Source organism: Serinus canaria, chromosome 1A (assembly GCF_022539315.1).
Source record: "Serinus canaria isolate serCan28SL12 chromosome 1A, serCan2020, whole genome shotgun sequence".
Classification (NCBI taxonomy): domain Eukaryota; kingdom Metazoa; phylum Chordata; class Aves; order Passeriformes; family Fringillidae; genus Serinus; species Serinus canaria.
Window position 1 is genome coordinate 51,699,622 of NC_066314.1, and position 21,597 is coordinate 51,721,218.

The following is a 21,597-nucleotide window of genomic DNA, read 5'->3' on the forward strand; positions in this document are numbered from 1 at the left end:
GCACATTATTTATTGGAGGAAATAACTTCCTTAGAAACGCACCCATGCATCCTAATCCAGAGGTGAGCACGATAAATAAGGAGGATGCTTCACTGTTCAAGAAATTTAAAGCAAGGGACTCAGAAACCTCACACTTCACAAGATAAAGCAGAGGACCCAACAGTCACTCACTTCACAAGAGCTGGTCTAAAAGCTGTTTCATACTGTCACCTCAGATCTGTTTTATCTGCAATGTGCATTTCTCTGGACCTATGAAAGGCAGGCAGGATATTTATAGCAGTGTCAGAGGAGGCAGGAAATAGAGAACTGGGGTGGGTGCTTGAGAAGTGTATAAAGGGCTTGGAGCACAGGGGTCAGCCTGGAACTCCATTCCCCAAAAGAACATAGAGCTGAAGAAAAAGTGTCTGGGGAATAGCTGGTTTTCCACAGATATCTTCTGGCTCACTACTTCTCTACCTGTTCCCTTTCCAACACCAGCCATTTCCCGTCTTTCAAAGTTAAGCGGAAGCTTTCCATTCTGTGGTTTTCCTGTCTTGGTACAAGCAAGAGCATTTTTTTCTCTTATATTTTAACTGTTTGGAGACCAACAATAAAACCTGCTCACTGGAGGGAAATCTTCCTATTTACAGCTGATCCATGAAATTTGAGAGGGCTGATTAAATATCAGAGGAGCAAGATCTTTGCTTGTTTGTGTATTCACTGAGCATGAGAGATTGAACTTGTTGTCTGAACAAATGCTCCAATGCTCTTCTATAGAAAATTAACAGACTAACATAATGCCAGCAGGTCTCCCTGCTGCCTTCACTGAAGTAACACCCAATACTGAGGGACACGTGGAAAAAAGGAAACAGATGTTGAAATCTCCATACTGTAATTACAATGCAGAATGAGGGAGTTAAAATTCAAGTCCTTCATTCTAGGCCAGCAGGAGCTTAGGTCATTTTGAAAATAGCCCTCTTAAATAGAAATACTCCTGTTTCCTATGGGCTGTTGTGTGACTTCTTTTTTTTTTTTTTAAATGAATCAGTAGGGAGCAAGAAGTAATAATGTGTTACCTTCATGCTGTTGCAGCTGGTGTAGACATTTCTACCTGCTCATTCCTGTGCAAATTTGGTGCAATTAATAGCTGCTTTGCTGAAGTACCAGTGATCATGCAGGCCAGCAGAAAGCAGGGCTTGTTCATGTCAAAATTGAGGAATGAAGAAAGAGAAAAATCTATGAGGATTTGCTTTTCCCTCCTTGGGCCCTTTATGCTTTTTTTTACCTCCCCAATAAACTGGTTCTAAACTCTTATGAACCAGCAGGATAACAGAGCTCTGACACTTTAGGTAGCTAAGGAAAATTGTAGATTTTTTTTATTAGTGTGTATTTTTGCCCAGGATCAGTAACAACGTGTTGAACAACGATGGCTCTGCCATTTGCACACTCTCCTTTTATCTCCTGGCTGTAGTTGGAGCAGCTTACTACATCATGTATTTCAAAAGTACCTTTAGACACCATGTTATATACGGCTTTATTTCATTTGCTTCTCCTGCTGCTCAATGTGAATCATTTTCCAGCTAAGCAGTATTTTCCTTATAACTCACCTGGCAAAAATAAAAGACCAAGCCCTGCCCACACACCCATACAACCTGCATTTCTTGAAGGGCTACTTGATGGAACTTTGCATTCATCTGAATGTAGGGAGGCAACAGCTTGGCTGGAGTCCGGATGAAGGGCATGTGTTCCGTCCATGGCCAGTACACACAGCCAGGTTTTTTCAAAGCCTAAGCCTTGATTGCCAGTCAGAAGTTACCATGCTGCAGGCTGTTAGGGATAAATCAATGGAACATCAGATTGTTTTATGGGGCTTCTCCTACTGAAGTGATCCCTGAAGACTAAGTGCACACTCTCCTGGATGGATAAGATCCACCTTAGGCATGACCCACACAGTTCCCATAGCTCCAGGCAGGGTGGCCTGCCATGTGTCACAGCTAGTGACTCCTCCTGGCTTAACCAGCCTGTACTAGTTCTTCACTGGGGCTTCCACACTGCACCTCTACCTTCTCCCCTCCTTATACTCTGAGATAGTCTCTGGAGGGCCTTTGCCACTCCTGCAGCTCCTAAATACCTTCTCCTATTACAGCTTTCCCACTGAGCCTATTGCTAGGGCCATTCTCTTCCCCAGTCTGTAATAAAGACAGAAGTTTTCAAAGCTGAGCCAACTGACACAGACCTCTAGCTCCCCACTGGCACAGCCCAAGACCATATCCCTAAAATGACAATGGCCTCCCTACTCCCCAAGCACTGCTCTCTGCTGGTTCTTGGTACATTTCTGTCCAAGGAGGGAACCCCAAATCACCTCCTTTCTTCCTAAAGTAAAAATGAAATTCTACACTGCAGGAAAACCATAGCTGATTTTTATGAGGTTTGATATAATTTTTTGTATATGCAGGTCTCTGCTATTTAACTAGAGTTTTATTGTCTGTATACTGTTTCTAAGGGCTCAAATTGCCCTTTAGAAAGGTCTTATGTAAACACTAGCAGGAATTTGGACTATTCATAGTCAACATTAATTTTAGCACCAAGCAACTCAAGAGACTTCTGTCTTGTTTCGAGAAGACTCCCATTATCTTTTCTAGCTGGCAGAAATTTTGAGTAAATAAAGTAATCAGGGTTAGTTGAAATTACTTGCATTTTTACATTATTAGACACTGTCAGTTAATGCAATATGTCTTCATTCTCGTCACTCAAGAGAACTACTTCACATTACAGTAGAATGTTAACTTTGTTTTTGACAATAGCTTTTAGGCTCTCTAGTGCTTGTAACATTCCTCTTAGAAACCTGAACCAATCAAGTCAAATCCAGCCCTGATACAAGGTGGTGAAATACTGGTGAGACACGTGGCAATGTACCTGCCTTGTGCAGAGCATGAGGCTTCGAGGCAGGTTCAGTACTTCCTCTCCATATTCATTACTAGGATAGATTTTAGATCTTGTCTAAGGTGCGAATCCATTTACTCCCCCCTTGGTCTCATTTACCTCAAGCCCAGCGCCAGCCTAATACTTTCAAATAGCAGAAATTTGAAATTCACACTGGTTAACATTCTTTTCTCAAGCTATTCCAAAGCACACCCAGTTTAGCAATAGTTTTAAAGGCCCTATCCCACTATGGGCATATAGCATTGGTAGTCATGTCACTGGTGGGCAGAGAAGTGAAAGTCCCAGCAGTGTGCATCCCCCCCATGAGCTCTGAGCAGTTCTAAACAGAGGGTTACCAAATGGGAAGACCTTCAGCTCAGTAAGTTGCAAAGAGCACTCAGTGCTACAAAGCTGTGGAAGAGCTGAAACAGTCTTGGATAGTTTCAAATCTAGTCAGCTGCTCGGATCAGCCTTGTCTCAGAGAAGTCTATGTAAGGGATAGTTAGCTTAAAGATTCCAATAAAGTTCTGCCAGTAAAATTTCAAGTGTCATAGGTGGACGTTCTTCAGAGGTTTAGATGAACTACAGTAGGCCTTTAATGAACTCTGCATTTACTTAATTAATTGGTGCTTGAAGGCACAATTTTTCTTTCATCTTCTAAACTACTATCATTTTACCAGTATAATTTGCTTCCAATTTATATTATCATGTGAAAGACAGAATCATACCCTGAAAGTCTATGGCAATAAGCAGCACATTAGAGCAAAAGCCTCTTCATCTTGAAATAAAAAAAAAAAAATCATAATTATAGGGAAACTCAAACACAGGCACTGCTGACATTATGAGGACCAAAAATAAGTTCCCTAGCTTAGTCTGGTTCAGAGTTGACAAACACAGCATGCCTGGTCTTGCTTGTTGACTAAAACCAAGCTGTCCTCTCAGGTTTAGCAGCTCTTCCAAACTCCCAGAGAGCAGCTGGTGGAAGTTTCATTTAATCCCAAGACCTCCTCACAAGACCAAATAGGCTCCTTCCTTCAGTGATGCACGCTTGCTTGGGCTACCTAAGAGCACCACATGGTAGTGGAGCTGTGAGGAAAAAGAAGTTGACCTTAGACAACATTGTTACATCATAAAACTAAGTTTCCATCTTAGTAGTTCCAACATCCAACGTAGGGCAAGGTGACTCAATGAGTGCTCCTATTAAAAATGCTTGGCCCCACCCACCCTGGCTGGGATTGAACTTGAGTACAGAGATCCAGTTCATCAGATGCAACTCAGTTGCCATATCCAAGAAGGTCTGAAAGTGCAGGACTAACTGTAGTAGTGTCTCGGAAAAAGTAAAGTCCACTGATGGAGCTGAGAATTAATTTGTCACCTTGTGTCACTTCTCCTATGGACAAACAATCAAATCTGCTCATCCTGAAAAACAGACATGAATAAGGCAGGTCCTTCCCAAATCCAGATGAAAAACACTAGTACTGTGCATGGCTGTACATAACTATGTTCCCACCAGCCCACCTCTTTCCAGAAAGATCCAAGGAGCAATTGACAGGTGGTGAGTTCTAAAGAACATGTGGGAGATCAGTGAAAATAAGGAAAAAAATGTCTGCATAAAGCAGGAGCTCCAAGGCTTAAGGCTGGAACATCTGGCTCTCTGCTGGCTTAGAGACCTTGCTGGAGACACTTCCTGGAGGAAATCTGGAGTAAGCATATGCAATAATAAAAAGAAATAACATTTTGCACTACATCTTCAAAACAGTAGTTTTCACCACTTTTATTTTTTAATAGATACATTTAGTGAAGTGACTAACTCCAGATCCCACTACTCTAATAAGGACTAAAACTGCAAATAACCACACACACAAAAAAAAAAGGGGAAAAAATAATAATAATAAACACTAAAGAAATAACTTATATTTCCACTTCTACTAAATAGAACAGTTCAGCTGTGAGTGGCCATCATTCTGTCAGGAGACATGACCAGTCACAAGGAACACCCTCTTTTAATAAAGCTATTGCCATGGACATTGGAATTCCATAGAAGTTAAACAAATTTCCTCCATTTCTTCTCACGTGAAATGAAATTTGCAGTACTTTTTTTTTAATTCTTTTTTGAAGCTTTATGGGATGCTTCTCAGATTTCCTGCTTCTAAAATGCCTCCAAGGGAAGTCCAGTCTAAAAATATCACATCATTACTTCCCTGACAAAAGTCCAATTCTGAAGTAGATAGACTTTTGCAACCATTGCCACAACGTTAACCAAAACAATTATTTTTAATTCATGTCAACTCTTAAGATTGGTATAATTAATATGAGATATGTTATTGTAACTTTTTAATCAGTCTGGCAGACCTTACCTGTCTGCCTTAGAGGCTAAGACAGGACATTTGATATCACTACAACAAAATAAAGAAAGCATGTTCAAAATCTCATGTGTGATCAAGTGTTCTGCATATCTTTTTTAGGTTATTAGTGAGAAGGTAGAATGATCAATTCAGGGAAACCAGTGAAAGGGCAGGTTTTCAGTGAGGTGCTTAGACTTCAGGCTAAACAAATTCACCAGTTTCCTCCTTCTCTGCTGTTTTCTTCTTGCTCTTCTCTCACATTCTCAGTCCAAGGGATGGGAGCCACTGCAGGTGTTGTGAGCTCAGTGCCAGGGGTATAGAAAAGAATGGCTTCCACAGCACCAAGAAGAACTTACCTTTGCCTCCCCAGAACTTGCCACCTCCAAGACACCAAGAGTGAGTTTACTTAGAACACAGGAGCACTACCCACTGGCATCCTTGCTGATATAGGTATTTCTTCCCCCAGCACAAATTAATGTTATTTTGAGCTCCTTTGAACTTAGGTAAGAGACATCTAATAGTGCCATAGGTCTTCTCTAAAGTATATGCTCAAGATAGAAGTAAGACAGCTGTGGAGTGAATAAAGTACTTTATCACTTGCAGATTGGTTTGTCAAAATGCAGTCTGCAATTTCACATATTTTCTCCCTTTTTTTTTTTTTTTTTTTTTTTTTTTTTTTTTTTTTTTTGAAAGGATATGGGGGGCAGAGGGGGTTAAACGGGAGGCACTTTCCAAACCTGTGAATATAACACTCCACAGGCAAGCTCAAAAATTCCTGGTGTTCGTGCAAAAAAAGGACAAACAAGTCCCTTTCATGTCAGCTATGTCCAGCTGGAAATGTCACAGCTTTGTCACAAAAGAACAAAGCATGCCTGGTGTCTGTTCTCTCAAAAGGTCTCTTAATTCAAACAAAAGAAAAATATTCACATCTGGAACGGGTCATAGGCAGAGGGCGGGAGTGGAGTAAGCAAAGTTCAGATGGCAAATCATAGCAGTCGCTGTTTGTCCAATTACGGTACTGCCTCTTCTAGCACTTACTGATGCCGTTAAAGAGAGAAAGCTAAGAGTTAAAATAGCAAGTTTATTATTGATTGACCCCATAGGGCCCGATAAGACACACCTCTTCACTTTTGCTCCATTCCTCATGATGGAACAGTCAGGCTGAGTGAAAAGATCCCTTGTGACCAATAGTACCTCTAGCAATAGTACCTCTTTTTTCTCCCCTCCCTCCTTTTTTAAATTAAAAATGTATATATACATTGTTATTTATGAAGTTCAAGATTCCTTCAAAGACCACAACCTTCACTTTCAAACTATGTACATATTGAAACCCTGCCGTTTCCAATGGGTTTATTTGACCATCTGTTTCTGTAAAGATTAAAACCTTCTAGTGACTGCAGGGTTGGGAGGCTGTGTCAGAACTGAGCCACTGGAAAATGAAAAGTTAAATGTCCAGTGAGATCAGATTAAAGGAGAAGAGAATAAACTTGAGAGTGGGACTTCACAGGTTAAGCAGGAAACATCAACAGTAGAAGCTTGCATTACAGTACTCAACTATAAGTTTTCTCCTTTTTCAAAATGCAGTGCTTCTGAAGATGAAAAGCCTCTCCTAGGCTGCCACCTAGCTAGTTAATTTCTTATGTTGTTTTAGGAGCTATTTTAAAAGCCTCTTTTGCTCCAGTCCTTACTGCACTGACTCCTCCCTTTAGAGCTGGTATTTTGTCAGAAGTTTTAAGAGCGATAAAAACTTGCTGCCAAGTCCCTTTCTTCCCCACAATGTGTTTTATAACCCAGCGTGTAGTTTAGTCTGTCTAAACACTGCACTAGTACACTGCCGTCAGTTTCCATGGAGATGATTAACTCCTCCAAAGCCAGGAAGCTTTAGTGAGCTTTTTGTCCTTTCTGTATATGAAGAACATGACAGCATTTACTAAAATCAGCCTACATATATATCACATTTTCCAGACAGTCTTAGGAAACATAAGGATTTACTTTTGCTTCATCCCATCAGAGACCTGCAGTCTTAACCAAACTTGCATTCAAGACATTTACTGGAATGAGTTGCTCTTTCCCCTCAAGCTGCTCTTCCTTTGCATTGCTGTAATGTCTGTAGGCATGACAGCCCCAGACACATCAACTTCTTGAACTACTTTGTCTCAGAGCAAAGCCAAGGCTTGAGATATAATGAAGAGCCCAGAAGAGAAAAAGGAAAGTTGAAGAGAAGACTTTGAACTCAACCAGAAAACGGAGTAGAAAATGGAAAAACTTTGTGCCCTAAAGTTTAGAAGCACCATTATATGAAACTTCACAGTGTACGCCTAGTTACTTATCCATCTAGTAAAAATATTCAAAAATATTTATTACAAAAATGTATTTAATACCATTTTTTGAACTGAAACTACCTCTCATCTATTATAGCATAACCTAACCAGAACAAGAAAGCAGTCCTTCTTCCAAAATGCAGCTAACAAAGGCCACATGCTGCCATCAGCTTTTGCCGTGCAAAAACTGTTTCCCAGTCTCACTTTCACAGTAAGGACAGTCTCCCTGGCAGTTGCCACTTAGGTGGCACACTTGTTGATCCAAACTATGAAAATGGCAACAGAAGTTTGAATAGTTTAGTTTCCTGGAAGAATTTACCAGTATAAAACTATTTTATGAATGTTTTCCAGTCTATTGGCACTGAAACAAACTGTAACCTTCCCACCACTTTTAACATGGAATGGGTTTTTTGGCATTCAGGAGCAGATACACTATATAAACTAAACATTAATAACCAGGCACAACTGAAGTTTCTGTAGAACTGAAGGCGAGAGATAGCTATTTTGCCACTAACCTTGGCTAACCTGAAAAGGCTACTAGCAGCATTCACAGCAATTGGTGTTCTGCTGCAGCGAGAATTACTTTCTCTTTGACTTCCATACCAGTTGCCAGGAAGATTTCTTTGCAGACTCTACTCTGAGTCAGTACCATGTGGGTACCAGCAGTGCAAAGTCACTGGCCCCTTTTCTGTTGTGCTACTAAGACAACCTACAGAGAAGGCAGGCGACTTCTCGGACTTGTGCCGTCCTCTCACCACTGCTGAAGTGACAGCCTGTATTTACCTCTACATGGACATGTGTCCAGTAGCAGCTCAAAGGACACCACTAATTGATTTCATACATTTTGCCACGGAAGAGCTAACAAGCAACAACCACATTTTGTTAACCTCCCTTGGTCACAAGCAAGCCAACAAACTTTGGAACAGAGTCTCTGTTACCTTCTCCTCAGAGATTTTTCGTGCTGTCCTTGGCCCCTACCTTAAGTTAGTGTAATGAAGAACCCTAGGGATGCTGAAACCCGTAGTGGAAAATATCAGTCAGGATCCAAGAAAAGCCTTTCAACTTTCCCAAAAGCGTGCAGGTATACATACCTCCCACAGTCGCAAAGACCACAGCACAGCATGCAGAGAGCCTGGAGACACTTGGTACCTGCTTTTCTAGCCCTTCCCAAGGTTACAAGCACAGCGCCACAAGCCCGTGAGAGCCGCACCTCCAACCACTAGCCGCCACAGGCGGCTTCATGGCTTGGGAGAACCCATCCTAATCCTGACTCCAAGTTGAGGAGGAAGTTTTGGCAGTGCGTTTCTGTCCTGCTATGCAAAACATGCCACTCTAACAATGACTGATTTCTTTAAGGTACTTCTGGGAAAGGCTGCTGCCACCGTGGGACAGGGCTTGGGAGGGCTGGGCGGGGGTCCGCCACCGCACCAACCCAGACGTCTGCGGCCGCAACGGAGCCAAAGCTGCTCCTGGAAAGTCAGGTCACCGCTCTGCGGTGCGACCCGCTCGCCGCACCTCTGCCCCCGCTGCGTGACTCGCGGGACGCGGCTACCTTGCGGTGACAGCCGCGCTCCTGCCTGCCCCCCTCGGGGACCCGGGAGCTTTCTGGTTCCCCCGAGCCCTCCCGGCCCGGGCGGCTGCAGGGCGGCGGCACTTACCGATGTCGGAGTTGCAGAAAGCGTCCTGCGGATGGATGGGGACGCAAGTGCAAGCCTCCACCACCAAGTCCCGCAGGCTCCAACTGCACAGGAACACGACGAGGAAGCTCAGCCACGCTGTCATGGTGCCGCCGAAGTGCCTCCTCACTTCTGCGGAGCGGGAGGCGGCCGATGCTGTGTTCGGCTGACTTTATTCTTGCTCCCTAACAGCCCGTGCTCCGCGGCTGCCTGCCCTGCCCCTGTCTCTGTCTCTCTGGCCGGCTCGCTCGGTGCGGGGCTGAGGGGAGCTGAAGGGAGCTGAAGGGAGCTGAGGTGCGGAGCGCTGCGGACGGAGTGGGACCGGCGAGCGGAGTTATACCCGGCTCGCGCCGCTCGCGCTCCGGGGGCGCCGCCGCGCGCGGCCAATGGCAGCGCCGCATTACCTCATCGGCGCGAGCGCGGGGCGGGGCCGCGCCCGCCGCGCCTTATAGGGAATGGAGCGGGCGCGCGGCGGGCGGGGGTGCGGCTCGGTTCTGGGTCCCCACCCCCCCCCCTTCCGCCGTTCTGGCCCCCACCCCCCGTTCTGGCCCCGACCCGACCCAATCGGCTCGCGGTACCGCGGGGCGGGGAAGCCTCGGTCCGTACCAAGTGTACCTCTCCCATATCGAGTGTCCGCCCGAGCCTGTCACATCCTCCCCCGGGCCGCCCCGCGCCGCTCCTCGGGACACCTGGAAAACGCACGCGGGGCTTGCGGTCCTCTTGGAAAGCTCGCGCTATTTCCCTTCAGTCCGCCTGGGCTGCCTGCAAACTGACTTTAAACTGGAGTCAAGGCACATTATTCAGGCTATTCCGAAGGGCTTTCTAAGGCACAAGTGCAGTGTGCTGCTTCTTTTCCTCTCCCAACAGGCAGTAGAAAAAGGATGGGGGGAAAGGACAAGACCTATTGAACTGTAAACCAGGATTTTGCCCTGAATGTTTTTAATCCTCCTCAGATGCTCCTTCTCCACCACTCAGCAATTCCCCTTCTCTGGCCTTTCAGTCAGAGAGTGGTCATAACCTGCTAAAACCAAGCTGGAAAAAGCAATGTTATATCTACCTGGGCACCCCCAACATTTTATCTCAAAGCATATTCCAGCAGAGCAGCTCTAGTGGAATTTAGAGAAATGTTCTGTTTGTTTTGTTTTCCTTTATCACCTTTTGAAGGCATAAATTTCCATCAGCTGTAGAAATGTAAATGTTATAGAAGAGCTGGGTCTGTAAGGAAGGAGATTGCCAGCTGCATGATACAGACAGCCTTATTATCCTCCAAAGGGGACTGAGGGTGATTAATCACAGTATCAAACCAGTGTATATAGTGTCAGAGTACTTTCCAAGGGGTTTACAAGACTTAAGCTCATCTAGTTATAAATTATGCTGGTATTAAAGGCCAGGGACCAGCTGTCCTAAATTTCTACATAGTCAGCTAAGTCTTTAGATTTACAATTCTGCTCCATCTGTGTGAAGCATGGCCTTCATACACCTTTTCTTTAATCATACTGTCCATAAAAAATTAAAATCTCCTGTCTTATGGAAACACAGACTTTTATTTGGAGCATTGGTAGGCAAAAGCTTCAGGATGGGTGTTGTCAGTAGGGATCAAGGTTGCAATGCCAGCGGTGGGAAACACAAGTTCCTATCCTTGCTGTGACACAGACAACCTGTGTGGCAGCTTTGCCTCACTGAGCTTCAAATCCCCGTGTCATGGGATAATAGTTTGGAGCTGCTCAGGAATGTGCATTGGTGAGCACTGAAAAAAATCAGATGGTGCTGAGGTACTAACGGGTCCTCTAAGTATGTGTGAGACAGGGTATTAAATAAATCATTCCATTTAGACACCTCACAGTCTGAACCATCGGGCCCAAATTGCAATACAAGAAACCCTGCACAAAAAATACTTTAAGTACTTGGACTGTCCGTTCAAGGTACTACAAGTGAAGCTGGATCCATCAGGTTGGGTGGATGTCATTTCAGTCTCACTGGCTGTAAACAAGGAACAACTCCACCAACCTCAGCAGAGTAACACGGAAGAAGAATGAGGTGTGTCTGGCACTCTCATTTTTCCTTTGTTGTTGTAAAAGGTTTGATATCTACCAACATCATGATACACCTGGCCTATCAGTATCTCAGATCAACATCTGAGAGAAGTAGAATTCTGCCAGAACCTGACACTGGTGTAAATAAGGGAGAGTTTGCCCCACACACAACTAGATTATAATCACAGCTCCTGCACCACCTCCCTTCGCTCTCTAGCCAAGTTACTCCCCTGAATATGTTTCTTCATTCCTATAATAACACCTTTCCTGTGTGTTCTGAGGACTAACATGCTAAATGCTTTGTAATAAGCTTTTAAGCTGTTGGGTGCTGTCTAAATGCTGAGAGTCTATGATACACGGATGCAGGACACATTCAGAGGAGGCTGAAAAACAAACTATTTAGTCATTTTCTCAATATCTGAAACAGGAGAGGAAGGGGACTAAAAATTTCTGAAGTTCCACAGGGCCCTCCAAGGTAAGGAAGTGTCTTGCTTACAGTGAGGCTGATCAAGCTAGTTAAAATGACACCAAGATTGTGCTGGTTGCAGGAACTGGCTCACTTTTCAGATATAATCCAGAGAAGCAATCCGATGAAACGGAGTGACAGAGCTTGATCCAAGGGCTGGGCAAATCTCTTTGGAAGGGATGGGGTGCAGGCTGTCAATATGGCAAGGCTTACCACTATATTCTATACCTCTGTTTGGGAGATGATCCAGACATTTTTTTAGTGCTTTTATTACCACTACCAGGAGTAGTAGTATCTGTGTTTGGTCAGGGCTTAGCTGATTCACCTGCTTTTTTTACACTTAGATATTCTTTTTCAGAGAGATTCATTTCTCTGCAGTAGTAAGGGTGCAGTTTTCCCTTATACATATATAATCAGGACTGGATACTGTACAATAAGAATAATATTTATTTGCCTCTTGAAGAGCACACTTCACACAGAGAAACCAGAATGTGTTGTTTTTGTAAAGTACAGGTAAATCATGCTCAGGAAAGTTCAGTCTGGCCAGTGGCCTGCTCAAGGCCTTTGTTAAATATTTTAATCTGCCTGTACACTCATTTTATCATCTGTAAATAGAGATATTTTATGTTATCATCTGATAATATCCATTAGATTTCCAATATTAGCCTCTCCCCTTTAAGACCTATGGGCAAAGTGAACTCTGAAAAGCCAGGCAAGGATTCTGAGTGTTTATTTATATGAGAAAATATTGATAACGGTGTCAGAGTAACAGAGAAAGTCAGTGAAGGAACTGAAATGATAATTATCTCTGAATTCCTCCTCTATGCCCTGCAAAGGGAAAAAACTGCAAAGGGAAAAAAATTTAAACTATCATTCCGCTTCTTTGCTCAGATAAAACTTTAAACCTTATATGGCCATAAAGAAGGCAGCATTGAAAGAAGGAGAAAATAGACACCTTGATCTTCATATGAGAAAATTTGAGTTCACGTTTGGTTAATGTCACCAAATACAGAAATCTATGTTATTCCAGTCTTCCATCAAGAACACGCTGCTGAACACAATTAAGGATCTCTCTGCCTTAGCGAGCAGCCACACAACTTCATGCTGTGATCCTGTCGGATCCCGCAAGCCAAGCATGACTGGGATGGGTCAATAGTTGGTGTGAAAATTCCCAGGGAAAGCCATGTCCCGCAGGTGGTGTTGACTGAGCGCAGTGTCCTTCTCCCCTCCATCCTGCAGGAATGTGTGCAGCTGTGCTAGGGGGCAGTGCACTGCAAGAGATGGTTCTGACCTCCGCGGATGGAGCCAGCTCCTCTGCAGTACCTAAAGAACCCATTCTTTGGAAAAGGAAACACATTAAGCTGGGAGTCTTATTTAAATTTCAGGAAGGAGAATTACCTTCTGCTTTCAGATACTCATATTAGTTTATATCAGGTGCATGTTAACATCATTTTCCTTTCACAAGACCCACCTGGAACCAGGGACAGAGACTGAGATATGAACTAAAGGCATGCTCACTTGCCTTCTGATCACATTTCATTGTGAGGGATACCGGCTGCTTCAGTACAGAAGGGCTTCATCAAACTACAGCAACTGCTGGCAAAAAAAACCACATACCAGGAGGGCTGAGAGAAAGAGAGAGAGAGGGAGGCACAGAGAGCAACCCCACTATCACCAGAAAAAGATACCCTGACAAATGTCACATGTAGTGGTTGGTAACACTTCAGTTCCTCACCAGATCTTAGCTGGCTTAAACTGAGCTTAGCATGAATGAATTCAGGAGAATTCAACCTGCAGTTCAACAGCCTTGCCACCTCCTTAACAATATGTTGACTTTAAAAGCTTCTGAAGTAAGGGCCCTTTTCTCTTTTAATTTTTTGACAGCAAATTGACTTGATCATGACTGTGGAGTCTTGCCATTAGCATTCTAAATTGTCCATTTGACTAGTTGCTCACAAGCATCCTCTTGTGCTAAAAAATTTCTGGAAGTTGATGATCTTTATATCTTTTACAGCAGCTCAGCATCATGTCCTGTAGGAGATCTCATTGTTTTTCTGCTTTTATGCAGCATGAGGGGAAGGGTAGGTGTTTTCAGAGCTATCTGATGTTCTTTCTACAGCACACTCCTGCCATCTTGTAGGACAGTAGAGAATGGTCATGCATCATGTTAGAAAAAGGTTCTCATATTTCTTGATTATCTGCTTCTTTTTCAGTAAACGGTTTCTTTTCCTCTGAGAAGACGTTTTGTTTAAAATGTTTGTATTTGCTATGATTCATATGTGTGAAACAAGTTGAAAAAAACTCCTGTTAATTCCACCATTGTATCAGTGAACTTCATATGCTATTTAAAATGAGAATACTCCTTCTTCTGAAATGTCTTTGATTCTATGAATGCGTACCAAAAAAATTCATTTGATCTCTTTCTCTGAGGCTGCAAAGGAATTATGTCACCTTCCTGTCTGCAAGCCAGACATAGGTAACACTCCATCCTATTCCCAAGCTTTTTATTTCAGGTACACCATTAAATTTTCATCAACTCTTACAGTTCCATAGGGTGCTCTAGACTGTGTTCAGTCTTCAAGGACCCTTTAGAGACTGTGCCCACTGAGAGCACCAAGCCTGGTAGCAGACTGTAGGCACCATGTGTTTCCAGGAATATTACATTATAAAGGGTTGTGGAATATGAAATCACCCCTCAGTAGTGTGGAGATCCTCCAGTCGGGCTGTGATGTGGCATCAGCTGCAGAAGAGTAACCAGGAAATATCTTTTAACAGCCTTATCAAGCTGAAAATGTTTCCTGCACATGACCGTGCTCTTTGGCCCAAATCCAGCAAAACACTAAGACACACGTTCAGCTTTAAGCACACAAGATGCTCTACTGAAATCAACAGAACCATTTACATACACAAAGTTAAATATAAGCTTAAGTGCATTTCTGGACCAGGGCCAGAGGGCTCACTACCATGCAGGGTTCAAGCCAGGAGGCTGTGATTAGATGGTCTGACAGAATCCGTGAGGGAAGGACAGGACATGATTTGCTTGGTTCTACCTGCCTATGCCTCATTCCAAGCAACTAATGTTCTCTCATTTTTGTTTATAGTAAGTCTTTCCATTTCTCTAGCTTTGCTTTACTGCTGCTGTAACCATTTCCAAACTGAAGTTTTGATTTTCTTTTTTAAACCCTTCTAAACTGCATCAATAGCTTTAAGTGACTGAACAAAGAGATTTCAGATAGATGAAGTACTTCAAATGGTAATAAGAGCTGGTGTTCCCAGAGCTTTGGAGGCTGCACTAAATACAGAAAAGAGTGAGAGCAATTGAAAATCACTTTTCTGTTGCTCCTCTGTATTAACTGGTTTCTGGCTTATGCAATGCACAGTAATTAAAATGACTGGAATGCCTCACATTTTTAAGAGAGCTTTAAGGCAGCTCTGTGGCATTGCAGCCAGCAGAGTTCATGAGCAGATTCATGGCTGCAATCGATGTTTGACGTTTTTATCCATGTAACTTGAAGAAGACAATGTCTCTGTTGAGGCCCTTGAGGGGAGTTTGAGGAAGAAGGGATAGACACAGAAAAGCAGTAACATCTGCAGCTATGGGGCAAATCTTCCTTTTGATGGGAAAAGAGCCTAAAGGTTGGTGTGGTCATCAGAGATTTCATTGCCTTCTCTCACTGTATCCTGAATGTCCTGCTCAAATTCAATGTGGGACAGAAAGCCTGTCAGAGTGGCATGTCTCTCACAGCTGGTTGCCCTCCATGTGATGAGGTTACTCTGCTTGGCAGGGGTGAGGGATTATTTGGTGCTTTTCAGTCCCTGGGGACAGTCCAGGATTTCGTTTTCAACTTTTCCAGTTTTTTTGGTTTTACTGAAGGTGGCTGACCACTACATCCCTGTTTTCTCTCAACTACTGCCATGGCTTTTCATAGTGATGATTGGCCACAGAGGAGCAGGAGAGCTGAATACAGCCCCCCTTGGGGGGAGAGCTGGCTGACCTGAAGACATGGCCCTTTTGGCATGTTGAACAGCTAGATCCTTCTTCTCTTAACTCTCTGCCTCTCACCAGCCTTCTGAAGGCATGGACTGAGCCGCTTCCTCATCTCTCAGCATAATCTTTCTCTCCTTTCTCATCAGAGGGCACTGTCAGGATACAGCTGCTTCCACAACCCCATGTGAGTGTAGAGAAAGATCCCAGGCAGGAAGCAGTAATCCTGTATCTCTTAGACCATTCTGAGACCATAAGAGCTACAGCCCCTCCATATGCAAGTCCCTAGGATGTGTCACTGGTTTTAAAGGAAGTTGGAGTCCCCTAAAATCACCATACATGTGAAAAGCAGAAAGAGCGGCACCATGGGGCTTGCATCCCTTTTTTTTTGTTTGTTTGTTTCTTTTTTAAAGAGCCTGCAGTATTGGGCTGTCTAGTGTGAAGGAAGGGTCTTTTCTTTACTGCAGAACAGGTGCCAGTGCAGGAAAAGTTGATATCTTGAGTTGCTTCTCCCTGCGCAACCTTCAGATACTTCCTGTAAGAATAAGCCAGTCTCCTCATCCCCATAGTGCAGGTGTTACCAGACTCTCACTTGAAACTGCAAATTAAGGAATTAGTTACAAGAACAGTCTCTAATGACAAGGATTGTGTCCCAGCAGGGAATGAACTCAGTGACTCCTGTCATGCATGCCACCACATGATGTCAAAAGTGAGAAGCAGTTCCTCTGTGTGGAAATCCCAACAGAGATTGTTACTCCAGCATAGGATTTTTCTTATAAATCCAGACTATTTCAATGCTTTTCTTCCTGTGTTCCCAAATCTACACTGTATTCTAAACAGTAGCTGACTGCTCACTGACATCAGGCCCTTCCCTCAAACTCACAGTGTCAATCAGGAGAAGCTGGGGAATTTCCGATGTGAGATTTCAAGGACGAATCTCTTTCTTCTCTAGTGCAAAAGGCAGCGCTTCGGTTTCCTCACTCTTTTGGAATTTTTATCCATAAATCTTGGCATTCGGTGTGAGACAAAAGATGAGGAGATGGTAGATCTGCAGTCTAAAGTGAGGACACTTATTTGTTTATTGTCTTTCTCTTCCCAAGTGAAGAGTAATGCATTCCTCAAAGGAACTTTTCAGGTCAGCAGCGTGAGTTCCACACCTAATGTATTAATGTCAGGAGTGAAAAAATCAGTATTTGATTTAGCGCAGATGTGCAAAAATAGTATTCTTTGTCCACTGATGACAGAGATAATCCACAGCCTCTCTTCCCCTTTCCTTTAATCTGACAGCCTCTATCCCTTCACTGTGCCTTTCTGAGGGGTGTTTCAGTGAGAACTACCCAGAGCTGGCAGAAACCAGGAAAGTGTAGTCTGTATGTACAGATTACCAGGAGTTGAACTCTGAAGGTACCAAAGCTTGACCACGTGCTCTGAGCAAGCAAACACCTCTCTGTAGCTTTGCTGTTTGTAGCTGTGCCACCAAATCTCGCACAGAGTGTTGGCCAGGGGTCCAGCATTATCCCAAGTGCCTTGTAGTGGGATCCTGGACTGCTCCAAAGCAGTGGCTCATCTGAGGTGCTAAGAGGTTGAGAGCTACTGAAGACTTCTAGCAGAAGCAGGTGTCCAATAGCAGCTTAGCACAGCACATTCTCTCTTCTCCCTCTCCTCTCTCTCTCCCTCTGCCTCTGCCTGCCTCTCCTCTCCAAGATAACTACAAGAAGAGATTGAATTCCCACCACACAGGCCAGGGAGGCAGAAGGGTTCTCCCTAGACACCTAGCTGAGGTCAGTGAGGAAAGTGCTCTCAGAGTAAAAGTTATGCAATGCATGGGAGGAATCTACAGTTTTAATCATGGGATAATTAATGGAAAATAATAAACAAAGGGCTGAGCAACAGCAGTTTCTACCAACAGAGACATGATTCTCCAGCAGACTTTCCCGAGGACCTGACAGTACAAAAGACAGTAGATAGGCAAGCATTTTATGTGTTTTCATTTTAGCTGTATCTTAATGTTCCCTAGATTACAAGCCAGCATTTTTTAACCAAAATCTTGCTTCCTTTCCCCAAGTTGAGCAGAACCACCACAAGACTAGTGAGGGGAATGGAAAGGCAGGGGTGGAGTTCTGTGCAGTGCCAACAATTCCTTAGTGCAGCTGGGTTAGGAGGCACTAATCTGGTCTCCCTTTCCTCATAAGATAGCTGTGGGTGTACCTACTGAAGGCCTTTCAATTCTCCCTCCCAGTGCTGAGATTGAATGAGCTGTTGCTGGAGAAAACCTTCTCCTATTGATACTTAAATAAAGTCTCTTCTGTGCCAAAGAAACGGGATCATCAAGAAGAGCTCAGTCCACCCCATGAAAAAGAAGGAGCAAGCTAGGAAGGGAATCTTTTACTTCATTTGAAATTGACTTCCCCATCCAGAATAAAACTTCACCTTTGAACACCATATACAATGGCAAATAAAGAGAGCCTAGAGAGGCTAATATAGCTTAATCTGTGTATGGATGTAAGCAATAGCACTCCAGAGAACTGGATGGAGGAAACCCATACTCACTCCTAGTGATTGCAAGAGCTTTTCCTTTTCCTCCTTCTCCTCCTTCTCCTCTTCTTCCTCTCCTCCTGCAGAACCTACCTCCTTAGCTTAGACAATGTCTCCAAGCCCCCTGAGGTGTTTCCACAAGTATCAATGCAATCACTTTTAACAATTATTTTTTTCTCCCTGAAATTGTAATCTGAAGGATTAGGTAATCCTAAATAAATCATTTGGTTTTATTTTGAGAAAAGGCTTTTAAAAATATGAAGGAGTAAATAGGAGAACCTGGTGCTGCCAAAATAACCCAATTTATTCCATCAGGCATTTCTGGGAAGAAGGAGGGAGGGAAGATTTTAAAGCCGTGCCTATGGCTGCATGTAAGGGATAGTTCTCAAAGGATTCCCTTAATCATATTCTGAAGCAGATAGGCTGTCTCTTTGTAATTCACTCCGTGTCTTTTTCTAAGACCATATGCTCTGGTCACGTGAAGATTTACAGTCTCAAATTTACTGGCCTCAGAGAATCTGAAAGAATTATGCAAGAAATTATGTTCAGTCATAACTGAGGCCTCACACACCCGTGCTTCTTAAAGACTGCTTCCTAACTCGATATATGGCCCCTCTTGGGCTTTGTAAGCCCTTCTGGGGAAGAGGGAAGGGGAGGAAAAAGGGGAGCTCCTGATCATTGCCATATGCGAGAAGCATCCCTGTCTGCACGTGGGTGTGACGTCTGTGTTGTCACAGAGGCCGAGCTCTGCAGAGCCCCCCTATTTCCTGTTTCCAGTCAGAATCTTACTGCCAGAGCAGGAATCCCATATCACTCTGTACTGCACTTACAAAAAAGGAAAATTATGGCCAATGGAGGGGGAAGGGGAGGGGGAAATCCTCTTAAATAGCCATGTAGGATATCTGGACAGGGATATGATCCAGGAGTCCTCAGAGGCAGTAGAATAAGTGGGAGTTTAGCAAACAACCATTTTCTTCCTTTGACTAGTGTTCCTTAGAGACCTCAGTACTCCAGTTCTCATAGCTAATTTTAGCTATTTGTGGTTGGCCTGTTCCTAATGTTCCTTTCCTATCTCTCTCACACACACTGAACCTTGGGATAGTCGCTGTGGGTTGACGGATGACGTGAAAACCTCTAGTCTGCAGGTCAAATATCAAAAAATAAAGTGGGATCATGCAACTGGAAGCATAATTTGCTTTTTTTCCAAATAAGGGAGATATATTCATATTAGTAGTTCTTAGCATACCAAGTTTATGAGGTTTTTTAAAAGTATATGAGGGGAATGACCTATTCTTTAAAGTTTTTTGGTAACCATCAAAGATGTTATCATCCCATGGACACTGCCTTTCCTATGCAGGCTGTGACTGAAATGCTTTCATTATGTTTTGGCACTGCTCTTTGTTAGAAAAACAAAAACCACATTGTCCCAAATACTGTACTGATACACAACAGGCAGGATGAGTCCCTGCCAAAGGGCATCGAGTGCATGTTCGAGAGGGTTTAAAATTAACATAGTGGCAATAAATGTGCCATGCCAGGAGTGGAGGAGCTTGCAGCTTGTGGCATTTGTACTGCAGATACCACATTCAGGGAACTCTGAGTCTTACCTGCTTTACACTCCTGCGGTGAATTAATGTCAATGCTTTATCTACCATGAGGTTTGCTGTACAGATTGTGATGAGTCTGAAGTCCAGAGGCACCACAGCGTACTAAAGAAAGTAAAAGGGTAGGGATGACTTCTCTTGTCTCAACCAAATTTTCCCAGAAACATGAGCAACAGGTGGCTCTTCCACTAAATTTCTCCTGGATTCCCTGTCCTGATTGCCCCTCCTCTCCACATACAAATCTGTAGAGGATGCTCTGCAAGTGAAAAGTGTGTGCTCTAGGTGATGGTTGTGTGGGACTGAGGACAGTAAAAGGGTATATGGGCCCTTAGATGCTGACTCTGCTCTCTAAGAAAATTTAGTTCAAGGCCTGGAAATTGTGTCACTAACCTTATTTTCAGTTCATTAATTTCAAAAGTCTTAGAGTCAGGTGAGGAATCCCGAGAAACTGATTAGGAGGAGGAAAAGGTAGTTATTATGTCTCTCAAGGATAGAAAAGCAGTATTCCTTGAGAATAGGCCAGAGGCCAGATTTACATTATTAATTAGACAGACACCTCTGGTTTTCTGTTGGACCAGAAGCAAAAGACTGACTAGGGTATCTTGGACAAGACTGCCTGTAACACCCTGTTCTGGCTGGCAGGAAGCAGTCAGTCTGCACATAAAACAGACCTGGTGAGCTGCTTTCCTGGGAGCTCTGCTGATTGATGGAGGTCCCTTAATTTTTAAGAAGTGTTGGCAGCTTGTTTCACTTTCAGACAGAGATAAATCCTGCCTAAACTGAAGGAAGGAATGGAGGGAATCTCTCCCCCGTTACACCCCATATATAGGTTGTCCTACTAGTCCCTGAACAGATGGATGTGGTCATGTGAACCCATGAAACTCTATCTGTTTTGGAGGAGTAGTGGGTGTGGTGCTGTGGTCATGGACAGATATATGTGTTGCCTTTCACATAGAAGCTCACTGTCCTCCAAAGACTGAATATCAACAAAATTCTTCCTGTGGGGACTTCCAGTTCTGCCCGAGCCAGCTGTAAATTCCTTTGAGGCTAAGACTAAGAAAACTGGAATCCTGGGAGGGCTTTGGTACAGTCCCAAAACCATTTCCACTGAACCTTCCCAAAAATATGGTTTCTCTGACCCAGGAATGTGAGCTCTGTAACAATGCAAAGCTGAAGTCCTAGACCGCTGGAATTAACCAGTATTAGCTCATTGCATCTTTGCCCTCTGTCTGTCCCGGCTAATACGAATATCACTTTCCCTCTGGATCACAGACTTGGTTCCATTTTTGTGTAGCACCTGGCATGATGGGGATGTTGGTATTTGAGTGAGGTGCTACCTCTATATAAACAAATAAAATAAATAAAATTCATGGGATCCCTACTTTCTTCTTTGCTGCTTTTGAATTGATTATTTAAGAGTAAATTATCATAAAGCATCTGAGTGAGCAGAGCAGAGCTAATGGCTGCTTCAGCCAGGAAATGCCTGAGGAGCAGGGAAAACAGAGACTGGAGTATAAATTGCTGTAGCACAGTGAAACAGAACACATGAGCTGGTACAGACTTGCTGAAGCAGGAGATAGCAGAAAAGTAGTTATGTACACAGAGAGCTCCTCTACTGGTCCCAGCAAAACTGGAACAAAAGCTACATTTTCTCTACAGCAGGTGAAGGTCCAGTCCTCCAAACCCAGGACAGCTGGCCATCCTGATCACTGGACCTACCAGCTGCCTCCT

The 21,597-nt window shown here is 43.7% G+C and overlaps 2 protein-coding genes across 3 annotated transcripts in view; one reads left to right on the forward strand and one right to left on the reverse strand.

Moving 5' to 3' along the window:
- The window catches only part of TIMP3 (TIMP metallopeptidase inhibitor 3), a 37,610-nt gene extending 28,010 nt beyond the window's left edge, over positions 1-9,600 (reverse strand). Inside the window, exon 1 of the mRNA XM_009086428.4 lies at positions 9,226-9,600. Within this exon, the coding sequence (XP_009084676.1) occupies positions 9,226-9,349 (124 nt within the window). The 5' untranslated portion in view covers positions 9,350-9,600. The remainder of the gene's footprint in view (positions 1-9,225) is intronic.
- Positions 1-21,597, forward strand: part of SYN3 (synapsin III) — a 188,942-nt gene that overhangs the window by 89,800 nt on the left and 77,545 nt on the right. The gene's annotated exons all lie outside the window — the stretch shown is intronic.